The sequence below is a fragment of the Oryzias melastigma genome, linkage group LG9 (genome assembly GCF_002922805.2).
Source record: "Oryzias melastigma strain HK-1 linkage group LG9, ASM292280v2, whole genome shotgun sequence".
NCBI classification, from domain to species: domain Eukaryota; kingdom Metazoa; phylum Chordata; class Actinopteri; order Beloniformes; family Adrianichthyidae; genus Oryzias; species Oryzias melastigma.
Genome location: NC_050520.1, coordinates 8,293,684 through 8,318,057, shown reverse-complemented (window position 1 = coordinate 8,318,057; position 24,374 = coordinate 8,293,684). Strand labels below are relative to the sequence as shown.

Genomic DNA, 24,374 nt, shown 5'->3' with positions numbered 1-24,374 from the left:
CCCTGCTGTGCCTCTAGGTGACATGTAATTTATGAGCATTACAGGGTCAACATTTACCTCTTCTGTCGAAACAGTTTAGCTACTTTACCGACATGCAGCGGTTCACCCCTGCTTTCTGTCTGTAATCCTTTCTCAGATGTATTCTCACTATCTGTGGGAGTTCTTATCTAAATTGAAAATTACCACAAAGCCATAGAGCAGGTCTGATAGTCCGCACATATGGCAATTTTCTATTTTATGGCTGCTTTTTAGCCGATAAGACAATTGCTTGTGACAACGCAATTGAGCGTGGTTAATAGACATTAAAATCCAATGAGGCAGCATCTCCGAACATTTTCTGTGGGCTCCCGTTCTGATCAAAGTGTTAGTTTTTCATTTCATAGTGGAGGATTGAAATCGGAAGAAGCATGCGGAGAATGTAGACGACACACGGAGTTTTGTGTCAAAAAAGTGTCTGTCTGAAGGAGCAGCCAAGTGGCCATGCCACTTATTAACACGCTCAATCTGCCTCATTAAAAGCTCCAAATAAACAGAAATATTTCTGCCTACATTTCTGTATATTCCACACAGGCTGTAATTACGGTAATGGAGTAGTTGAGCCAGAAACTAACAGCTCTCTGACATTGCTGTCTGCAATGCTGCCCTGGTGTTTTGGTCTCCTCTATTTAACCCATGATGCAATAGCATGAAAATCCTGGCAGCGAGGAGAGAGAATGGCGTTTTTCATCCTGTAAACAGCTCTTAGTTTTCACTTCTGAAAGCACATGCACAGTAAATACAGAAGTGACTCAATAATCAGCTATGCATTGATTTCACATGCAGAGAAAGATGCAGCTGCCTTTTCCATTTTTGGAGCCCAACATTGTATTTGGGATGAACTTTAAGGCCACAGACTCATGGGGAAACCCGGTCTGGGAGAAAGGGAGCATGTGTCCTCACGAGGATCTCTCACAGATGACTTTATTCGTCAACTTTGCAGTTCAGGGAAAAGTCCTGATCCTCAAAATGTGGAATTTTAAACTACAAATAGTATCGCAAAGTATTTTCCCCCACTCTTGGAAATAATCCAGAAAGCAGAAATGAGATTAAGCTAAATGTCACCAATTTAGTTTTCTTGTGTTTCTCTGTGTCATGGCAGCATTCCCGGCTCGGCAGTGTGTGCTTATGACATGGCTGAAGTGGCCAAGACGTTTACGGGACGTTTCAAAGAGCAGAAATCCCCGGACTCCACTTGGACACCTTTTCCTGAGGAGAAGGTTCCCAAACCAAGGTATAACACGAGCACACAGACACATACATTCCTCCAAAATGCAATCTGGTAACACCGTGGTGCAATTTTCAGTAGTAATTTCAATCATTTGCACTTATTTCAGTCAGTGATTAGACTTCCTACCCTTACCTGCATTCCCTAAAAACAATCATTTAGGGTGCTCTCATTCCTCAGCTCTTTCCCACACAGAGCTAGCCAGGCATCAATAAATGAAGCGTGAGATCACTTCAGAGGCTGGTTCATTTCACAAATGTACCAACCTGATCAATCTCCCATTTGTTTCTCACTAATTAGAGCTCAAAGAACCCTTTTTTTAATACCTTCAAGGAAAAAAAAAACAAAAAAGATTTACTGCAGAGATCAGAGCTCTGATAATTGGTGGAACAGTTTGTGTTTGTGCAAAGCTGTTTCGCTCAGGGATGTGACTACTCGCCAAGTGAGAACCTCTACTGTATTCATCTGAATGCTTTGTGCAAACGAGTACGTTTACCTTCATACATCAATTAGTATGTGGTAACTGGTTTATGTTCAGCAAGGTCAGACATTTCAAGGAGCAGATGTGCCCCCTGTGTTTTTTTTCTTCTTGTTTTTCTTTGTGGTAATGGGTATGATTGATTTCATTTGCATCCCCAGGCGTGTTTAGTCTTTTTATCTGCAGGCGAGCAGACAGAGAGTTGTAACAATGCCACCAAGGTCTGGTCCTGCAGCAGACTGCTCCTCCATGTGCTCGTTCTAAATTATTTGCAGATTTTCGTATTTCAGAGATGCCTGGTCGCGTTCTGCTGTCCATATGTGCAAATGCATAAACAGTATACTAACAGTAGCAGTTTGGATGTTTTCTTTGCTTTAGAAATAACCCAAATAAATGAATCTGTAAATCTGGAATTTAGCAGCTGCTTAAAAAGCCATTGAGGAAGGATGGGGTTTTCTTTTTGAGTTTATACCAAGTTTCGTACCATGTTGATGTGGGTTTTTCTTATGTGCACTCTGGGGCTTTTCATGATTGCTGATTTGCCTACATGTCTAACTTCAATTTGCTGCTTTGGAAAATTAATTAAAATGATTGAATTAATTAAAAACAACATAATAACTGTGTGAGGCTTGCAGCAGTATACTTGTGGAAGTTCCTGTGCTGTGAAAGGGCATCAAAGACCTGGCTATAAAGGGGTTTTATGGGCTTGAGGTGACATGCCTGCAATTGAGGATGTGCTATCAAAAGCAGCTCTTCTTTTTTATAGGAAACTCTCCAGCTCCCTATAAAAGGATCAGATAGAAAAGGAGTCACCGAGCTTCACTGCTAATCTAGAGAAAAGAGGACATTGTGTGCTCTCCTGTTTGACCAGAGCCTCTTGAAATTAGAGTTCAGTCATTTACGGCTTCACTTTCATCGATTTTAAGGAAGTGAGATTGTCTGTTCTCCTAGCCTCTTATCATCGAGTGTTTTGTTCAATTGGGCTCTTTTCTCCATCTACCACTCTTTTTTTAATCCTCTCCCATTATCTCTCCACCTCCTCTTCACTCGCAGACCTGGCAGCTGTGCTGGTAGTCCGTCCATGGAGAGGTATAAGATATCTAATGAGTTCCCCGACGACACACTCAACTTCATCAAGATGCATCCTCTGATGGACGAGGCCGTGCCTTCCATCGCCAACAGGCCCTGGTTTCTCAAGACTATGGTTCGGTGAGCATCTCACACTCCAAAAGCTGCTGGCATCAGAGAGTCTGTGAGCCTTTTCAGCCCAGGACAGTAATTATTTCAAGTGTTACTCAGAGATTCAAGTCATTAAATGACAGTGGGACTCCATTACAAACAGCCAGTGACCTATTTTTGTGCTTAAGTGCAGTGAGTCCAAATTCCCAACTTACTATACTTCTCCCTGAATGACTAAGCAGTAACGAAAGTTAACTCATTCTGTTTGTTTTTATATTGAATCCCTCAATTAAACAAGAATCTTTTTTTAATTATCCAGGTTTTGGTCATAAGGATGCTCCGAGCAGTTAAGCTTAGGTCCAAACTCTTGTTTTTCTTGTGGGATTTTCATTTTCTTTTAGTTTAACTCAGTCAATGCCTGATAGTTAACATAATTTCCTTTAAAATACAAGCCAGGAGAAGTGCTTTATGGCTTTCAGGCACTACCCGCCGCCACCCTCACGGCCCACGACTGCCCTTGCCACATCTCTCCACTCGCCCTCGCTCTCACTGCCCACATTTGACCTAGGCTAGTCAGAGCTGCACGTGACAAATTGATGTGAAAACCACGTTTTTCAAAATGGTGGCTTTTTTCTAGTTTTATCTCCATAGCAACCATTTTATGTTTTGGTTGTCTGGGGATACCGAACAGATCTATGTAAGTTTCAGACAAATCGACAAAAGTAAATGTTTGAATTTCCTTAGCAACGAAGTTATTTGCTAACCACGCCCACATTCCTAATATGTTCATATCCTGTGTTATATGATTTTGATCAGCTATAGCCAGGGATCCAAATATAAAATGTTCACAATATTCTAGTAAAAAATCAGTGAGTAATAGAAGAACGCCACTTTTGCAAGCTCGCCAAACACATGTCATTCAAAGTCTACAACTTCTAATTGCATCATTTTTTCCTTAATTGCTAACCAATGATGCCCGTGAAGTTATGAAACGATCGATATAAACCCCAAGTTTTTGCTTGTAGGTGGTACTAAAGATGTTCTTTTGAAAATTAAAAATGGCGGCCTCTTCTAGAGATCAAAGGTCGACAAAACTCCAGGGATTGTTGTAGACTCAAGCCAGCAGCATGTGTGCAAAATTTACTAAACTAACGTTTCCTCTATCCATATTGTGGAAAAGTGTTAAATTCGCCAATTAAGAAACTTTACCACAAAATTACAGACAAGCCGTAGGTTCTGCGGACATCCCATAATAATTCAAAACTGTCTTTGAGTATTCCCGACACGTGTGTTTTGAAATATTTGTTTTTCGGCTCCATAAACGACTTCCACTCCATTTATTTTTTTGCTCACCATGCGGTCATCGTCTAGTACCGGACGAATATTTGGGTAGGTGTGCACATAGCATGTGGTGCTGGTCAAATTGTCACACAAAAGCCTAGAATTTTTTTCCAATTGCAAAAACAATATGGTGCTTGCAGTCAGTGACTAATAATTAATCAACCAACCATTGAAGGCATTTTCCTTACAAAACCCTACAGCACAATGTCTCCAATTTCAGCACAAATGAAAAGTTGAAAGCTTTATTAGTTTGGATCTCAGCCTTAAAAGGCCCAGTGCAGGGTTAAGGGTCGCCGCTTCTGTCTGAATCCTTGACAAGCAATAGCCTCTCCTAAACTTTGAGCTGCAAAGAAACTCCTCTGGAGGTTTGCAGGTATTTTCCATGATAGCACATATTGTAGGCTGGATATCTCTCATGGGTTCTGTTTGGTCTGCTGCTCTTACAGAAGTCAACTTGAAATGAAATCTGTACTACGGTTAGATATTTTCTGCTCTCCAGAGAGGATGCCCCCAATATCAAGCACATGCCTTTTTCTCAATAAAAACAAAATGTTCTGTCTGCAGACTTCCTGTGCAGTGGCAGGGACCTCAGCTGGCAAACAAACACTAAACACCTCTTTCTGCTGTGATATCTCAAATATGAAAAGCCTGTGTGTCTAGCTTGGTGGGATTGAATTATTTCACTGATTCTGTCCATGGGACTCTTGTTAAAGACAGCTAGAACTCACAAGTGAGAACATTTAAAGTTATTTGGACATAGAAGGCATCCAATAATGAGGATATTAGTGGACTTGCTAGATTTTCAGATGAGATCCATGTCTAATCTTTAAATCTCATCTCCTTCTGTTAACCGCTAAAGCCGTAAGCTGTTTATTCAAACTCCGGTCTAAAAGCATCTTTTGCAGTCTGGGTCATCTCCACATCTTTAAGGCTACTGAGTTTTGAATACAACATCAGCATCGATAAACACCAATGCAGAAAAACAGTACTTAAAAAAAGATTCTGTTTTAGTGAACAAATCTGTAAAAATATGTCTCTAAAAAACCCAGAGATTAATGGTGATGCTTATTTTTTTTCTCAAAATTGTTCTTTTTTATTAAATTAAACGCAAACAGAGGCTACATCCATTTAATGTTACTTTTCGATGCTTTTTCATAGAACTTGTTTTTCTAAACACTGTGACAATCTTATGTCACACACATTTACTCAGGAAGATTAAGTGGAGTAGATAAGGAAGTAGATAAACACAAGAAAATCCATGAATAGAATGCATTCAAATTGGACGTAATTGGGCCTCATATGATAATCTTTATCTTTAATGAATCTAATGAGTGTATCTCGATATAACTACATCTGTTTATGATTAAGAGTAATTACACTGTCAAAAAGATGGTATAATCTTCTTAAATTGGGCTGATATATCTGTATTTTATATATTTTTTTTGTATCGTTACATTTTAATGCTTGAAATAAACCAATAAATTAAATAAATGAATAGATAATTCTTGTTATCAGATCCATTATTGGTATAAAATGTCAAAAATCTGGATATCCTGGGAGTTTCAATGTGCTGCCATCAGCTGCTGTCAGTCAGAGAATACATTTCTGTTTGTTTGTTACTTGAGAAACTTGGCTGCAATGATTTTTTTTTTTAAACAGGCAGCTCAAAGGCTTTTTACCAATCTGATGACGAATTGAAAATCGATGAATGAAATCGTCCCCCTGTCGTCATCTTCAGACATCCGACCTACACAATGGAGATCATATTAACCGACTGACTGATTGTTGGTGTAATTATTATCACGACAATGACATTTAGAAGAGGATGTGCTGTTCTGGAGTTTACAACAATGCGTGCTTGTGATGTGCATCACCATCTGCCGCCCTCTCAGAGAGCTATCCCGTTTCTCTGCCGGCGGACAAACTGACTAATTAATGAAGCAATTGACTGATTTGCTTTTCCTGGTATTCCATTTTCCAGGTATCGCTTGACACGCATTGTGGTGGACAACGAAGCAGGTCCCCATAGAAACAACACCGTGGTATTCCTGGGATCCGAAAAAGGCATCATCCTCAAATTCCTGGCCAAGATGAACAACGGCTTCCTGAATAACAGCCTGTTTCTAGAGGAGGTCAACGTCTACAACCCTGACAAGTACGTAGCTCTTATTTGTATAGCGCGAGGATACAGTTGCTTAGAAGACCCGAAACCCAGTTGATGCATATGTGCCTGTTCTGGAGTGAAAAGTATGTGTTTAATTTTGTGTGTTTCCACAATCTATCAACGTAGCCAACCCACCAGCTTCATCTCCGCAGTTAGACCCCCTGACAAAAGCTCTGTAGTGAAGCCAGTCACCCAGATGGCTACTCTATCATTTAAGGAGTTTTATCAGGTTACACTTTGCCTAACCGCAGCTCTTAAATTAAAGTCAGAGACACTAAGGCTCTGGATAACGTAGCAGCATGACTCCCGACCGCAACGGAGCCCTGCTCCACCATAATGTTGGTTGATTAAAGGAAACACACTCCCGCTCACGCTGGGGTCTGTGTTTATCTTCAGAGCCTCCATAGGATTGTTGTTAATACATTATACACATGGTGGTTGTGAGATTTTGTGTGTGGATGTGAAGGGGAGAGCATCTTCAAGCATGGGCGATGAGTAAAGGTCACCCGCGGAAAAGTTCTGCCAAATCGTGTGTTGGTTGGTAGTGGCTGAGAGAGAACACATGTTACCACCGACTCAGGAGGGAGAGAAAACAAATGCAGAGATCATAGAGGAGTGCTTGGAAGCCAGAAAGAACATGAAAAAGAGTTGATAGGAGCGCTTTGAGGTTTGCAGGGCAACATACTGTAGCCATGTGATGAGATTCATGAAAGAAGTGCAGGGTCATCTCTATTCCTTTGTTACTTGCTGGATCTCTTTGCCTCTTCTAAGCATTTTTCTTTGTTTCCTCCTTTGTTGAGCATTCATCTGCTTCTGGCCATCTGGCTCTAGTTGCGTACAGTTAGTGACTTTTTGCCTCCTCGGCTGGTTGGCTGACTGGATCATGCCCGATTGCCGTGCATTACCCTGTGTAGATGGACTCTAAGCCCTAATTGAGAGCGTTAATGCAGGAGCAGAGCTCTGGAAACGGGCGATTAAATCCCAGGAGCTGGATGGCAGAAAGAAGAGACGAGCGGAGGGGAGATAAGGGATAGAATGAGGCTTGACACGCCCCAGAGGGATTAGTGCGCCCCTGCGGGGACAAAGGCGACTAGCAGGGATGGAGTAGTGGTGGAATACAGCGTCCTGGTCTGCGTTTAGGTGCTGCTCACAGTGCCCATCTGTCTGTTTATCTGTTGTATCTGTATCACCCCTTCCTTTATCTTGGTTTATCTCCCACTCAGTTCCTGACCCTGTGTGCTCTGTCGTGTTTTTGCTGACCTCACTTTGTCTCTGTGTAACATCCTAATCTCCATCCTTTGCTCTTTGATTGAACTTTTAAATCACTGGGAAATCTCCCAACACAATGCAAGTTTTATGAACGTTTTTTGCTTTCTAGGTGCAGCATAGATGGAGTAGAGGACAAGCGCATCATTGGCATGCAGATTGATGGCAAGAACCATGCCATGTGGGTAGCTTTCACCTCGTGTGTGGTTAAAGTACCGCTGTCTCGGTGCGAACGACATGGACGCTGCAAGAAGTAAGTTTGATGCATGCTTTCAAATCCAGCAGGCAGCTCTCTGGTGCATAACGTAATGTTGTTTGGGATTTTCCTCCAGGTCCTGCATTGCCTCCAGAGATCCTTATTGCGGTTGGGTGTCAGAGGGGGCCTGCAGACAGGTGGTTGGCAAGACCAAGTAAGTAAATGCAGATGTAATCCCAAGAGAGCTGAAAAGTGGACAAAATTAAACCAATTATTCAATCAAAGCCAGGCTTCATGTATATTTTTGTACATCCAACATATTCTGCTTTAAAATATACTAAATCAAAAACAACCAAATGAGCATAAAAAAGTTACAGAACACTGGTGGGCGGTTAAAAAGAAGAGCATGTCAACATAAAAGCAAAATGCTACTTTGACTTCTCCCACACCACAGAATCCGTTCAAACGGCACATGTTTTGGTTTCCCCAAACATCTGCTGCCACTTAATGCGTTTCCCTTCCAGAGGTGAATGAGGTCATGCAACAGGTTTCTTTTTAACCGCCATCGCTCACAGAGCAACAGTGAACGCTTTTATGAAAACGCTTTTATGAAGATATGATCAGTGACGGAAAAGCTCAGGTGTAATAAATGAAAGGTGTTGGAGGGTGACGCAGCTGAAATGATTGAAGCCAACATTAATATTCCAAGAAGACAAACGTGCACAGAACTGAGTTTTTAATCCAAAAAAAGAATGTTGATTAAAACGAAATGTCTCATTATTTTCATGTCACAGAGATGTTTTTAATCACAGTTTCTGATTGAAATGATCTTTAAACTTATAATAGGTTATTAAAAAGAATGTTTAAACTATAACTTTCCTGAGGAAGAACCTGGGGGGTCTCATGCTATTGTTTACTGAGGAAGAACCCCGCTGTCCACTGACACTGGAACAGAAATAAACAGTGAAGTTTAAAAAAAGCAAACTGGGAGAGCTGGGTTGAAACAGCTGGCCGGCTTTAAATCGTAAATAGCAGTTAAGGTTATCCGGTTTCTGCTGCACTGGTTAGAAATGGGCTGGTTTAGTGTACATTCAAGAAGTAAAAGTTTCTCTTACTCTGCCTCACCATCTCTCTCCTCAATTATCATTTAGCTCAGTGCCCTAAAACCAAAACTGAAATATGGAAATAAGTGTAGAAGTGATGAAAACTGGGAAAAACATAAAAAAATTTCTCCTAAAGGATTGTTTTATATGTGCTCTGTTATTTCCCCAGACAATACACAGACCATGCATATTTATCACTTGCTAATTGTGACAGGAAGCATTATATAATGATTGCAATTTTCAAAAATGGCTCACAAATAAATGCAAATAATATTAATTATTTCCCCTCACCTAAGCAAGGAATATAAAAATATTTTTTTGAATGTTTTGTATTTGTTGAACACTTTTAAAAGAGATTTCCAGCTAAATATAATTGAGTTTTAAACATTTGAAATGTGTCAATTTACTTAATCAATAAGTTAAAAAAACAGTTTTTCCACAGTTATAATGTGAGTAATACAGGGAAACTTTAGTATCCTAATGAATTAAAGAGCATTCTTCATGAATAAAGTTGTGTGAATGACAAAGGATAAGAATGAATTTTTAGTATCTTCACCACATTTCCAAAGTCATGCATATGCATGCTTCTCTTTCATAACCCTCATTCATCATTGAACTTTACATTTGTGCACAAGCCTGATTTACACTCCCACTTTGAGCTATGAATGGAGGGAGGAAGACACGCCCCCTTTTATGCAGCTAGCATGGGACAAATGTAGCTTATGTTACAAGTGAGCAGTGAAAGCAGAGTTTTAATAAACTGTAGCATTCTTATGATTTCCTATACACTACATAAAGGTTCCCTATGAAAATAAATCAAATGTGTTAAAAGTAAAACACAATAAAAAAAAGGTTTCATATAGTAATTTATTTTTATATTTTTTGGTTTAGATTTTTCTCCAATATAAAAGTTGGATACGTTTTTTCAAGCCTAAACAAATCTAAATCTTTGGAAACAGTTTAAAACCCTAGTGAGGTTTGTTAGGAGTTTTACTAAACAATGCATAAACTGTAAAAAGTAATGGTCAGATCTGCTTTATTTTGCTGTTTAAGTTAAGCTTAAGTTTCTTTATTTATATGATGCCTCAAAATGGCCATTGTCAAGCAGAAACAATAAAAATAACAACTAAGAAGTTAAAGCCATAGGTTAAAAGGATAAACAAGTGTCTTAAAAACATAAAAACATAAGATAAAATCAAAAGCAAAACAGTAAAACACCCCTGCAGAGCAGAGTCTCATGTGGTGTCAAAGACCTGGCAATAAAAATAGGTTTTGATACGTTTTTTTTAAATTAAAGAGTTGCTCAGTGGTTCTACGGCTTCGGTGCACAAATTGAAAATGCTTGTTCCCCCTGAGCTTCTTCCTGTTGGACCTCTGTACCTCTAGGGAAGCTGATCTGAGGCGGTGCAGGATTATTTAAAGATTTAAAAACAAATACAAGAATTGAACAAATAAAAGACGAACTCTAAAACTCACAGGCAGCCAGTGAAGTGTAGCCAGGATGGCGGTGATGTGGTCCGTCTAACACGCTCTATCCAGAACCAGAGCAGGTTGACTTCAAATGCAAAACTTTCTTGATTTTCTTTATTTTTTTGCCAGAGAAAAAAATAATTTTTAAGTTCTTAATATAGTCTTTTGCTGTGTACTATAGGAAGAATTCAAAGCATGAATTAAGGATTGTTATTTTCCTGTTTCATGTCGATAAAGGTTTTCATTTATCCAGGTGATATTGTCTTGAAGTTTTTGTTTTCATTGCCAAACTTTGTCTTGTAATTTGTGAACTTCGCCTTATCATCAAATACCCGTAAACATGTATATGGATGTCCTGAAGAACAGATGAGGTTCAAACAGGCTCACTGCACAATCTCCTTTTCTAAATACCGCGTGGAACAAAGCAAGCACATGATGGGGGTTTTTGTGCGTATCCATCTGGCCTCTGGACTTAGTTGAACTTAACTAGCAAACCAGTATTCCGCCCTCCTCTCTAAAACATGGTTCCATTTCTCTCTGAAGCTTTATAATTTTATGGTGTGTAAGTGCAGTCACCTCAAGCTGAAGGGGCTCTTGGAAGGATGGATGGAAGGAAAGAGTTGTTTGCTCCAGGCTTTGGGTTGGATATGCAGAGCTTGGCCACGACAACTATAATATTGTGGCTGCAGTTATGACACAGAACCAGGTCACGCTTTCTGAACAAACTGCAGATGGAGTTTTGTGGTGGGAAAAAACATTTTACAGATGAAATCATGACAAAATGACCACTGCATCACCAGCTATTTAAGGATGAATGATCCCCCTGCCGCAAAGTGACTGGTTTGGTATGCAAATGCTCCACATAAACAGCAAACGAGCCGACTCCTTATTTATGATTCTGAAGCTGTGGACAGCTCTGATATCTACTTAGGAGCTAAAAAGCAGAAGGACTAAATGATGGAATAATATTTTTAAGGTTAGAAATAATGGAACAATCTGCTAGTTGGTGTTTTGATGCATATTTTTGTCTCCATCTTTCCTCTATCATACTCTCGCCAGCCTGCCTTTCTTTCTTCTTCCATCTGGTCCTGATGCTAGTGTGCCAGATTTTCCCATGTGGAGTTATGCCTCTTATACCTACTGCCTAAAAACAGCTTGCACTCTGCTCTTCTGCAATATGCTCCACTGTCAACCCCCCTTTCATGCATATAATTGCATATGATTTTGAATGGTTGTTATTTAGTAAAACACATACAAAGTGGTGTTGCCATAATCCGCACATCAGATGAGCATAAAGTGTGGCCATATGCTGGTTTGTGACCTGATAGGAACCTACTAGAAAGCCATGAATCAAAGTGGAGGACAGATCTGCATATGTGTTCATGCAGAATCTACAGTATATTCCCACTTTAGTTCACTTCTGATATGAATAATTAACACTATTATGCCTGACCCACATGTCAGCAACCAAATCCCCTCCGTGCAACCTCACATCTCTTAATAATCACATCTGATGCAAGATAATATAAAACAGATTTGGGTTCCCTCCAGTCCTGTACAGTGCAGCTTAAATCAGCTTTAAATATGTATGCGGTAGCAGTGGGATCCTAACCCTGAACTGAGCGCCTGTAGTACTACATTCAAACACATCTCACATCTGTTGCTAGAATGTAGTAAGGGACTGAGCCCCTCAACCTACGGCATTTACTCTACGGTTCACTTGTTCTTCACATCTGCCCTGGAAGGCCCAGACCCTTCACATGTAGAGCAAATGCTTGTTGTTGATACAACTCAAAGCCGGTGGGATTTAAAAAAGCTTCCAATGTTCATCTTCTTCAAGCCTGGAAATCATGACGACAAGACTGTCAGGGGAAAAAAAAGCAAATCAACTTTTCATGGCCCTGTTGGGTGTGGCGATACTGTCTGGAAGGAATACCCCGCAGATGTCAGGCTCTTTTTTGCAGCTCTGCATCTTTGTGATTATATCTGTGAACGATAAGCAAATCAGATAAGCCGATTAACTGAACCCCCAGATATTAAGGGAGCACGCTGCTCTTGTTGCTGGGTGACTGTTGAGCACGATTTGAGGGGAAATTTCTTATGAAGGGATTACAGTCACCCTATTTTCTAAGCTGTCATTTTGAGATTCTTCAATCTCGATAGGTATCTGTTTGATCTACAGCTATACTTCGATGGGTCGTACTCGTCAAAAGATCCACATAAAGTATTGAATCTCCCATAGTAACAATTTGCTTGTTTGGGGTTTTATTATTCTAGTTTATGACTAGAAGGACAGATTTTGATTTTAATTCTGGAAAAATAATTAGAGATGTAGCTGAATATGATCCAAACATCTGTTCTTGTGAGGTCCGTATTTTCACCCTGATCAGAGCATAAAAGATGAGTGATAGTGTTTTGGAAAATGATTCCTCTTCAGTCCATTGCTGTGGCCAGTGGAGGATGAGGAAGATGAGAAGTGGGTGGGCAGACAGAGGAGGAGAAGTAGTGAGCGGGCCTGTGAAAAGCTGCTGTGATTGTTATAGCGGCTGACAGTTGGGCCGCTTTGTTTCACTGATCTCCTTACAGCTTGCTTGGTTGTGGTTCAAGGAAAAGCAGCTCTCAGTGCAGAAAGCGTCAGAAAAAAAAGAAATCTACAAAACTATTTTCCTTTGAGTCATATGACGACCCTCAGGCATGGTTACCATCACTGCTCTGTTCTCGGCCCATGTGATCGTAGCTGCACGTCTGTTTCCAAGCTACATGGAGTGTGAAAGGAGAAAAGACTGCATGTCATGAGGTTCTTATAAAAATAAAGTGGCCCTTCTTGGTTTCTTGGTAAGACTTGAGCAGATTGACCCTTGTAGCCTTGTCTTCAGAGTGAGTTTGAAGTTGGAGATAGCAGCATGGTGGAGGCTGGAAGACTTGCCGTCTGGTAAAAATGACCATAAGCATGAATATATATTTATAAAGAGCAGCCATGAAGAGGTTGAACTGAAGACCAACTCCAATGAAAGTTTAGTTTTTGATGTTTTTTAACATGCCCATGTAGCTTTTTTACTTATAAACTGAGGACATGTATAAAATACTGTAAGATTAAAAACTGTGTTTCTGAGTATTTCTTTATTTAATTGTTATGGATCAGGAGCAGATGAAAATCCACAGTTTTAAATAAAAGTCTCGTTTCTCCACCACAATTCAGATACATCTTCTTGCAAATAGATCTTTATTTTCCTCATCTGAGTTGCCATCTGATTCAAGTACAGCTGCATATCTCTGATATTTCTTTCCTTTTTTATGCTATGTTAATGTTAGCTTGTGCTTGTGAGGTGCTGTAAGCTAGCGGGAGAGAGTGTAAACAAAGGGTTGGTGGGAAATTAGCCGAGGCTAACTTCTGAGCCAACAACTAAGAGGCAAATTTCTAAATAGCTCCTGCTGCTCTACAGAAAATATGTCTTAAAAATGACACAATTTTTGATTTTTGTTAAAAACTGCAAAAATCATAATTAATAGACCACTGGAAACGCTTTTACAATGGAAAAAAAATGTAGTTGAAGTGGAACTTTAAATAAAATTTAAGCTCGGTTTTTATATTTATTTTCATTTTTTGGATTCTGTCAAAAGAAATGTGACTATTAGTTATTTAAAACAATAAAAAGCAAAGACATGGTGCACACTGGGTAGTTAGCTCCAGAATCTTCTTGTGCTAAGCCAACTTGTTTTGATTCAGACTGATATTAAGCAAACCCTTTCAAAATTTTTAATCGTATGTTATCTTTGTAGCAAAAAACAATATTTTAAAGATAAAATTTCAACTTTTTATTCAATTTTAAACAAAAACAATCCATGTTTGCTAACATTTCTGGCAGAGAGCCCAGCACCTGCTATGGGTTTGCTCGCCTGCCAGCATCCCGTATATCCATAAGGTTAGATCTGTGTGTCTCCTTTGATTCTCTTCCAGAACAAGACTTGCTGCTCTTTACTCTGTATTCTCACACAGCTATGTGTTTTTGTAATAGTCTTGTTACTCTTCTAGGTGTGGCAAGTTGTCCACTGCTGACCGTGTCCTCTCTGTTCCCTGCAGATTAGCCTTTGAGCAGGACGTGGAGCATGGTAACACAGATGGTCTGGGAGACTGCCAAAGTAAGCAGGGCCTCTTCACTCTTATCTTTCCTACTCTTCTTCTCTTCTCCTTCCCCCCCATCACCACTCTTTCTCCTTGTCCTCTCAGCCTTGCATTTCCTTCTTCACCTTTTTCTCTCCCTTCTGTTCTCCCTCAAACGCCTGTCTCCCAGCCTATTCCGTCCATCTGCTCCTTTCAGCTCTTGTCCTCTCCTGTCCTTTCCGGCTATTTCTGTGGTTTTTCCACTTCCCAACGTCGTGTCCCATTAGGTGAAGACATCTTTTTTTGATGATTCTCATCAAGAATGTAGACATTTAGTGACAGAAAAGGGTTCACTTTTGCATTTGAGGTATGATCGATTTCAAATCAAGCCACCCGCAAATACTTTTCATTAGAAATGTTTGGATTGAAAGCAGTGATAAACTGTTGATATTCTCCCAAGCTGCTCAAGTTTTCTTACAGAAATAAAGAAGATAAAAGACTTCAAAGCAATCAGTAATTGGGTAAATAAAGGCCATGAATTTTCCTTCAAAGTGCATGTTTAGCCAAAGAAACCCAGACTCCTAGACTTTCATCTACTGATTAGATTCCTGCTGATTAAAACTGAAAATAAGATAGTGAGTCAATGCCAAATTACTCTAAAAATCATGGCTTTTTTATGGCTCTAAAGCACATAAGCCCCGTTTGCTGCACACAGTAACACGGTTCCTTTTTCTTTTTCTTGTAGATACCTTTGTGGCTCTGAATGGTAAGTGTCCCACACACGCTGCACAAAGCAATCAAATGAGAAATAGAAGCTGAGTCGCCTTTTCCCCTCAATCTTTAACTGCAGCCACACCTCTTCATCTACTCAGTTCAATCTCCCCCTTTCAAGTAAATTAAAACTCCTCCCATGTGTGTAAAGACGGGTTATTAATGACTCAAGGTTTTAATCGAATTGATTTCATTCCCTCTTTTTGATAGATATTCCATCTGGTTATGAAGGTAATGAAAGCAACCAAAGATACTTTCCCCTCTCATTGTGCTCGTCTTCATGTAGCCCCTTTAGTTTTTAGATTAAATTACGTAAAAGTAGATGGAAGGACCAATAAAGTTTGATCCTGAATGTAGTTTGAACCCTTTTCCTGCCTGTTTAGTGTCCATCGTCTCTGTGCTGGTATTGACTAGACTCCTCCTTTGCACTCTTATTTAGATAAGGCTAATTGTTGGTGGTTAGTCTAACCTCATTTGTTGTCTTTTTTGGTCAGTAATTATTCTAAGTTTAAATAAGAAGATATCTACTTATCACTTCTGCATGGGTTTGTTGCAGATTGGATCCATTTAAAGACCCACCTGATGAAAATCGTGTTTTTGAAATGTTCTTGTGGCATTTTTTAAGCTAAAAATTCCATTTGTGAGTTGTAGAAGCTACAATCGACAGGTCACAAGCTCCCTGCTCCACTCCATTCCGATCCATGAACCATGAACTGTTGGGCAAAGGCAGGTCGCCAGTCTGTCAAAGGGTCACAATCACATACTCACATCTAGAAGGGTCACAATCACATACTCACATCTAGGGGACAATTTAGAGACTGTAGGAGGAAACTGGAGTCCCTGGATAAAACCCACTCATTCACAGGGAGAACATGCAAACTCTAAACAGAAAGGTGGCCACTTTGCAGCTCCCGATGCATTCACTTTCAAACAAATAGATCCATAAACGTCTTCCCTGTCTGAGCTGACATCTGCCACTAAACTCTACAGCTGGATAGCTCCAATATTGTTGCAGCGGTAATTTTAGGTTGCGGATGTGTGGGGCTGTAAGCTAGCGGGATGGCCTGTAAACAAATTGCTCAACTATGGGTGATGGGAAGGGACATTTTTATTTTAAAATACATCAAAAGATGATCAGAGTGGGTCTTTAACTGAATTTAATTTGTGTTAAATAAGCCTGATGGCATGTTTTGTAACACAGATGTTCTGAGGTCAGGAATGTTCTCTATAACAAGGGTGTCCAAAGACAGGCAGATTTGGTGCAGTTCAGCCAGCATTCTTTAAACCTTTATAGTAACATTAAAGGCAAATTAACTTTTTAAAACAAAATTATTTTGCAATGAGGATACCTTTCATTTCTTCATTTAGAACAGAAATAAATTTAAATGTATTTTTTACCAAAATTACTGTAAATTTCATTTTTGAAGATTGGAAAAAAAAATAAAGAAAAAGTCTGTCTAAAAAAAAACTTTTGATAATACTAGATCTGGTTTATGTGACATGTTATTAAATGATCACTTTAAACTTCTTATTCAGAAGTACAAACCAGTGCAGTTGTGATTACAAAAAATATCTTTTGTTCTTCTTGTTTGGTTTTTAAGGTTCTGAAGGTCACATAACCACAAGTTTACAACGTAATTTAGCCAATAACAATCAAGAAATGGTGTTTCTTAGGAAGTTCTGGGGGCGCATACTATTGATTTAATGACAGGAGCCTGTGGGCCGTGGAAATTTGAACACAAGCCACATCTAGCCCACGGGGCAGACATTGGACATGCCTGCTCCATAATGCCTATAAAATCTCTAACTTTAGTTTTTCTATTTGTTACGAACAAAATAGTTAGATTTGTTTCCAAAAAAGAAGAAACCTTAACATAAAAATGAATGTTTTGTTCTTAAAGCTAAGTGTGTTGTGTTTACAAAAGGTGAAACACAGACTATTCATAATTACGTCACACAGTATCACTCCATCCTGCTGGGTGTTTAATACAGTTTTTCCTCAAAAACCTTTTTTAAAAATAATCGACAGACGTAACTAGCCTGCGGCAAAGTTATCCATATCACCGACACCTACACCCACATCCACCTTTCGGGTTTATCTGATCGAAGTTTGGGTTTTTGACGAATCTCTCTGCCGTCTCTCTGACACACATACTACCAGATCAAACCAGTCAGATCCATACAGAGCGAGAGGAATAGAAAATTTGAAGTCTGTCCAGAAAGTGTTCTCTTTATGCACCCTTCTGTGGCTGTTTCCTCCCGCTGCGATTCTCCTCCTGTAAGATCCAGGGTCATCGTAAAAGCATCTGTGTTTCTGTGCTCCCCTGTTGTGCAGAATATGACGATTCTGTGCGTTTTCAAGCACAGAAGCTTACACAGACAACACCCTCTTTACAACACCACCCCCAAAGTCTCAGTTATTATTTTAAACTCTCTGTTATCTGGTACTGCTTCAGTCTCTTCTCCCCAGACCAGAAATCCTCGCCGCTCTTTTAATCTGTAGAAAAAGAGGGGACGTGCATCCTGCAGTTTAAGATCTGAGGAGGAGCTGTGAGACTCAGAGGTCTCTCTATGTGTGTCATCTGCCTGCATTGCATTTCCCCTGGCTTTGGGGGAATGAATTATAAAATAGGCCTGTCACACTAATCTCTCAGCCTTGGGCCAATAGTTAAATAAATCATTTTAATGATTGCCACGCCACACAGAGGAGGAGGCGGCTTTGGGTGTTGTTGTGAGTGGGTGTCTGTATGCGTACTAGTGACTCCCCTCCATCTCCAGACGCAAGCATAAACACATATTGGACCGGAACGCACACATCCCCAAAACCGACGCACACTCACATGCTGTCACCTCCTCCACAGAGAGAGCTTGTCAGAATGCTAACTGGAGGTTGAGCTCCACAAGAGGCTGTTGATAAAAGTGTTGTCACTCTTTATGTCACAAAGCCTGTGTGTGTGCGTTCTTTAAAGCACACAAATGCATTTTATCAAATTTAATATATTGCTTTGGTAAAACTGTGTAGGGTGGCTTAACTGTAAGCATGTGGAATGGTAATGAGATTATCACGGTTAAAAAATAAAGACGCCAGACAAAGCTTCCGCAAAAACTCTGCTTATGGGAGGAAATGCACAAACTAAGGACGGCAAGTGGGAAGAAAGTGATTGTGTGAGCGATGAGCAGATGCAGAAGGAGAGGAGAACGCGTGATCCATCACCCACACATTGAAGATTGATTCATTCAGCAGAGAGACTTATCTGCTTTATTTCAGGAGGTTGAACGGTTGTTTTTGGGAGGAACGTTATTGATTTGATTCCCAACTTAAACTGATGCCTTTTTGCAATGGTCATGCTTAAAACGCATTTATTAGAATTAATGTCAGAAAATGCATCACTATACAAATCAGAATTAACCCATAAGAACCCAGAACCATTTTTCTTTGAAATGTATATATCACAAACCAAGTGGAAAACATTTCCATTGTTTTTCTGTTGCACTGATAGAACAGTTTGGGTGAAAAGATATCACAGAATATGTAGAAGGATTCACTAAATTGGGCTGCACGGTGGCACAGTGGTTAGCGCTCTTGCCTCACAGCGAGAAGGCCCCGGTTCGACTCCCAGCTGGGACCTTTCTGTGTGGAGTTTGCATGTTCTCCCCGTGCATGCGTGGGTTTTCACCGGGGACTCCGGCTTCCTCCCACCGTCCAAAAACATGCTTCATAGGTCAATTGGTGACTCTAAATTGCCCCTAGGTGTGAATGTGTGTGGGATTGAGAACCTGCGACAGACTGGCGACCTGTCCAGGGTGTACCCCGCCTTCGCCCATCAGTGGCCGGGATAGGCTCCGGCACCCCCGCGACCCCGAAAGGGAAGAAGCGGTCAAGAAGATGGATGGATGGATTCACTAAATTCGGAAGAAGATATGAAAAAAGATTAAAATGACATCTCAGCTTCTTCTTTTTAATTATTTTCTTTTTCCACTTAAGTAAACATTGGTTTTTAAGCCTTTTACAGCGGAAATGACATCTGATAGCATCAGCTGGAAATGGAAATTATACAACTTTCCCTAACCCAAAAGTGTTCAGACGTGTTAAAAAAAAAAGAAAAAAACTTTTATTGTAGCTTAAAACAGAAGAAAAAACATCACTGGTATGTTACCTACATGTGTGGCGTGTTTAAGAACAAGCTGAATGTGGGTTTTTGAATGTGCTGATAGGATACGGTCTTTACAATGGACTCTCATGACTACCTTATACATGTACTCACAGATGGAAGATTCTTGGCTTGAAATATCAAAATAGCGCCAATCTCGTGAATCTTGCTCGAGATTGCAATCCAAGTCCCTGACTGGTCAAAATGCAACTGGTTTAACTGGTTTACCTTTGACGAGTGCTAGATTACCGTACGTTGAGTCTGAAAACTGACTTAAAAACTTGCATAGCAACATGTGAACATAAGAATTTGAACGTGAAAGCATAAATGTGCATTTCCATAGTGTTGTCTTCTTTGTTTCCGAGCCCAGTGTGAACGTAGCATCAGGGTCGCTAGTTAAAATAAAAGTTTTTTTAACAATGTGGAGGGACTTATGGCTGTTGATGTCTGCAGCCAGGTCCTCAAAGTTCTTCATTTCACTGCTACAAGGCGTTGCATATCAGTGCGAGGATGCTTTTCTCCACTTTAGAATCTGCTGGAATTACGTTAAAAATTGCGTTTGAAGAGTTACGGTAGTCGAAAGAATGTCAACACTGGAGCTAAAGGTGTTAAAGGGTTAAAGTTTGGAAAATCATCTACTAGCTACATTAAAATTAGCTTAAAACTGATACCATTTTGTAAGAAAAACTTGAAGTAGATTGTGGGAAGAAGATGAACAGAGGTGGAGCTGCTGTGCAGCAGAGGAAGTCACAGACTGTGTTCCCATCAGGGGCCATGGGGAGAAAGTTAGACTTTTGTCCCACATATGACAGACAGGCACCCTGTGGTTAGTGTGGAGAAAAACAATTGCACTGTAGGCTGACAGGCCCAGCAGAGCGCTGACGTGACAGTCAAAACAGGAGGAGGGACAGCGAGGACGACAGAGACAGAGAATGACAGAAAAGGAAACACATCAATCCTTGGAAACTCACAAACATATTGCCTAATGAGTTGCTGAGGGTCACAGAGGGAATACTTTAACTCACACAGCTCAGCAGCTGTCCTTGTATGTGTTTATGTGAGCTCGAGCATCAAAGGAGGAGTCGATGTGTGTAGCCTAGCTTCCCTGCTCTGCCGCGAGCGCAAGTTAACCTGTGTTGTGTCCAGCAGGCCACCATCACCACCATCATCACCACTCCCTCTCAATTCCCACCCCGGCCCTTCCCAAGGCTGCTGAGGGCCCGCTAGGGCGGGGCCGCATGGTGGAGCGGAAGGATCCCCCCATGAGCTCAGACAAAGGGGAGGACCCCTACTTGGCCGTGCCCTCTCAGACTCAATCCGAAGCCAATGGTAAGCCTTGGAACACAACGGCATTGTCACCTGTGGCAAGGGAGCGTGGGAGGGTGATGGTGGGGGGGTACAGTGGAAGGGAGAGCTTCATGTAATTGAGATTTACAGCTGCTTGACTGCTTCCAGCTGACAAGGTGTAGAAACGGCGGATAGCTTTCTCTCAGGGGGACAAATTGCCTCATGCTGTGCTTAGAAACCTCAACAGCAAAACACAACTGCACCACACACGTGCAAAGCCGCATTCAACACTCATTAGGATGCATGTATGCGCACAAACACACACGTTATTGGGTGGATTTATTATTCGTGGACTGTAATGTCCCACGGGAGATGTAATATCCAGACCATTACACTCCGCAAAGGGGGGACGGCGATGTATTTATTTCCTCAAGTAGATGGCCCGCTCTCTTGGTTTGTCATACTTTGCAACACGGTGACACGACATTGAACGCCCTTTTCTCCTGTGTTAACAACCTGCCTAATGCTGCGCCGCCTCAAGGACGGCTCACTGGATAAATGAGTCAGAGAGAAAAGGATAGAAGGGGAGGAGACGAGGGGAGGACGGAAGAGGGACAACGCACACTGGAGGGGTTGGAGAAGAAACGTCTTTGTGGTGCTGCCAATTCATTAAAGCAGACCCTATTAGAACTAAATGCGTTTTTGATTCTTTTTTTCAATTAAAAGCAGTATCACCCCTGCTTCAGGAAAATAATGATTAAAACTAATTGAATTTTTGACTCAGTTGATATATTTCCTCTTCATTATATGCAGACACAGAAAAAAATAACTCAAAGCTGCTCAGCTTTGAGTTATTTTGTCACTAAAGTTGTTAAGCAAAAAGGAGAATTTCTTCTCACCACCTGGGGAGTAAATACAGCCAGAAAAAGAACACACAGAATTTCTCTTCATTCACAAGGGCTGAGGAGTCTCTGAAGAACTTTAGTGCTGACAAGTTAGACTGATGGGTTGATTCTACTTGTGCTGAATAAATAAATTCAAAGGATTTCAGAAGTACTCGGTGATAGGGCTGAGATGTAAGGCTACCACATGAGAGCCATAAAGTGGGGCTCCATAAAATCCCAATATCGCTCACTTTGAAAGGTCGGTTCCAGTCTTTAGTGATGCATTTTCACTATCTCCTGTTTGTGAAAGGAACAGAGGAGAAGTAGTGACTGCAATGTCAGCTGGAAGCAGTAAGGCACCACTGGGTAAATCCAAACACAATGGTGGCAGAGACTTCAGACAGCATGCCTACAGCCAGCATCACAACGTGCTGTTGCCCTTTTCGCACAGCTGCCGTTACCTGAGAAGGTGTAAAATGAGTCCAGCCGCACAGAGAGTGGTTAAAAAAGCTAAATTTCTCCACAAAGCATTAAATGCTTTTTTTCATTGAATTTGATTGAAATGTTGGTGTTTGATGCTCAGGTAACTGCAACACGGCTTCACTTTTTTTTTTAAGCTTCTTTCTGTATGATTGTTATTTTTATCATTTTTATTGGGCACATATGGTCAGTTTTGAGCTCTGATGAGGTTACTTTCTGTTGCTTATTTTTCTTAATTTTTATGTGAAAATTTCCAGATATTTTGCATGGCTTGGTTTAAGACTACATCTTGTGTTTTTTTTTTCCTTTTTGCTATTTAAATATGTCTTTTTTTCCCTCTGTTGATTGCTTTGATGGTATTAAGCACAGTTTTGCCTCCATACAGCTTAATGCTTTTTGAGCATGGCAAATTGAGCACCACAGCCAGCACCACTCATTTCCCGCTCCACCCATCCTCTTTCCCCTTCCTTCCTGTCGCCCCCTCAGAGTTATTGGCTTCAGGTGTCAACTGTACTGTGAAAACTTAGCAAACTAAGTGCATAAATAGATATACTCACATTAAGAAATTGCTTGGGAATAATCTGAAACCAGTTATTTGCATTTTAATAACAAGTTTAAACAGACGCAATAACTGATAAACATTTTCCCAGATCATCAATCTGGAGTTTATGCTAAAGCAAAAATATATATCATCTTGCAGCTGAAGTTGTTTTGCAAGCCTGTTAGTGATTTAAAAAGGAATTAAAATTACCCTGCAACTTTTTCATTTGCAGTTGAGACGTGCTGGAATCTTATCTGCTAATGAATATTACAGTGCTGAAAATATGTATTAGCCCAACACCACCAGAGTAATTAGAAAATGCTGCAAAGTGATGAGTGTTCGCACACACTGATGATATGCAGCAGCAGCAGCAGCAGCAGCAGCAGCAGCAGCAGCAGGAGGATTGTCTGGCATTCCAGTGGGAACATCGCCGTAAACAGCAGGTTGCTCGTGTTTCACAGTACATTTGAGCGGGGTCCGCCTGGCCCTCATCTGTCTCTGCTATCTTTTCACCTACTTCATGTCGGACCTCTCCCCTCTCCTCTCACGGCTTACCCCGCCCCCCCTCCTCCTCCCCTAAAACCACCATCTGCTGCCATTGTGATCAGTCTCCCTTCCACAGGACCCCTCATCCGACTGGGGTGCCACGTTCCAAGGCTGTGCCTTACCTGGTGCAAATGAGTCCCTAAACCAATTTATTCAACCTCACCCCCCCACCGTTCCTCCTCCTTTCTCCATTTCCATCTTCCGGGTTCATCCCCTCATAGTGTGTCTGTTCTCCAGCTGGAGCCACATCTCCAGGGAAAGATTCCTCCTCTGCAATCGCAGCTCCTCTTTTTCCCAACCTGTCTTCCTTTCTGTCAGTTTCGCCCTACCCTACCCCTACATCCACCCTCCCCCAACCCCGACCTGTAGATACTGCTGTGTTGCTCCAATTTATAGGTTCATTACAGCTGCTATTCAGGGAGAAGGAAAAGGGGGAGGTGAAGGAGAGGAGGGACGGAGAGAAGCTTCAGGGAAGGAGACACAGGGGATGAGTGGATACACGACCACATGATAAAGATTTATTAAAAAGAGCGGAACAATAATGTAGCAAGGAAGGTTATACCAAAGATAAAAGATGGGAGGTGGAAAAAGCTGCAGAGAGATATGAAAAAAAAAAAAAACGGGATGGTGAGGAGGAGAAAAATCCGATTGGATTTAAGATGCACTGAGGTGTTGCTGAAGGATTTAACAACTGTTTATTTGTTACTGCATTTGGGAAAGTTAATATCAACCCTAACAGTGCATTTAAAAATAGGAAGGCAAGATATAAATCTTATGTTGCACCATGTATGTAGAAGGACTGGAAGGAATGTATCTATCACTGCAGTAGTGGGATATTTTTGTGTAGTTTATTCAGTCACTAAATTCACAAACAAGTAATCATTCACAGGACTAAAAAACAAATAATTTCAAAATAACTGAAAAGCTCAGGTTGAAGTTATAGGTTTTAAAGATCACCCCCCCAGATTAACTTAATTAAAAGTCAGAAAATATAGGATTTGCAGAATTTCACAAACAATATTTAATTTGTGAATCTCAAAATAAAGGTAAACAGAATCAGTTTAAAGACTGTGAAACTTAAAAACCCTGCGGTTAGAATTTAAAAGTACATTTAGTTTTGCTTCATACATAAATTGCATTACACTTTAAAA

General features: G+C 40.7%; 1 protein-coding gene across 5 annotated transcripts in view; it reads left to right on the top strand.

Annotated features, from left to right (window-relative positions):
• Positions 1-24,374, top strand: part of sema6a (sema domain, transmembrane domain (TM), and cytoplasmic domain, (semaphorin) 6A) — a 122,731-nt gene that overhangs the window by 84,114 nt on the left and 14,243 nt on the right. For 2 of the 5 annotated variants that reach the window (XM_036213442.1, XM_024275272.2), the window contains 9 exons: positions 1,139-1,270; positions 2,796-2,951; positions 6,244-6,417; positions 7,805-7,945; positions 8,025-8,102; positions 14,543-14,601; positions 15,309-15,329; positions 15,545-15,565; positions 20,635-20,814. In XM_036213442.1, the coding sequence (XP_036069335.1) occupies positions 1,139-1,270; positions 2,796-2,951; positions 6,244-6,417; positions 7,805-7,945; positions 8,025-8,102; positions 14,543-14,601; positions 15,309-15,329; positions 15,545-15,565; positions 20,635-20,814 (962 nt within the window). Of the gene's footprint in view, positions 1-1,138; positions 1,271-2,795; positions 2,952-6,243; positions 6,418-7,804; positions 7,946-8,024; positions 8,103-14,542; positions 14,602-15,308; positions 15,330-15,544; positions 15,566-20,631; positions 20,815-24,374 lie in introns of all 5 variants that reach the window. The other 3 variants (XM_024275273.2, XM_024275274.2, XM_024275276.2) reach the window with 3 other exon arrangements.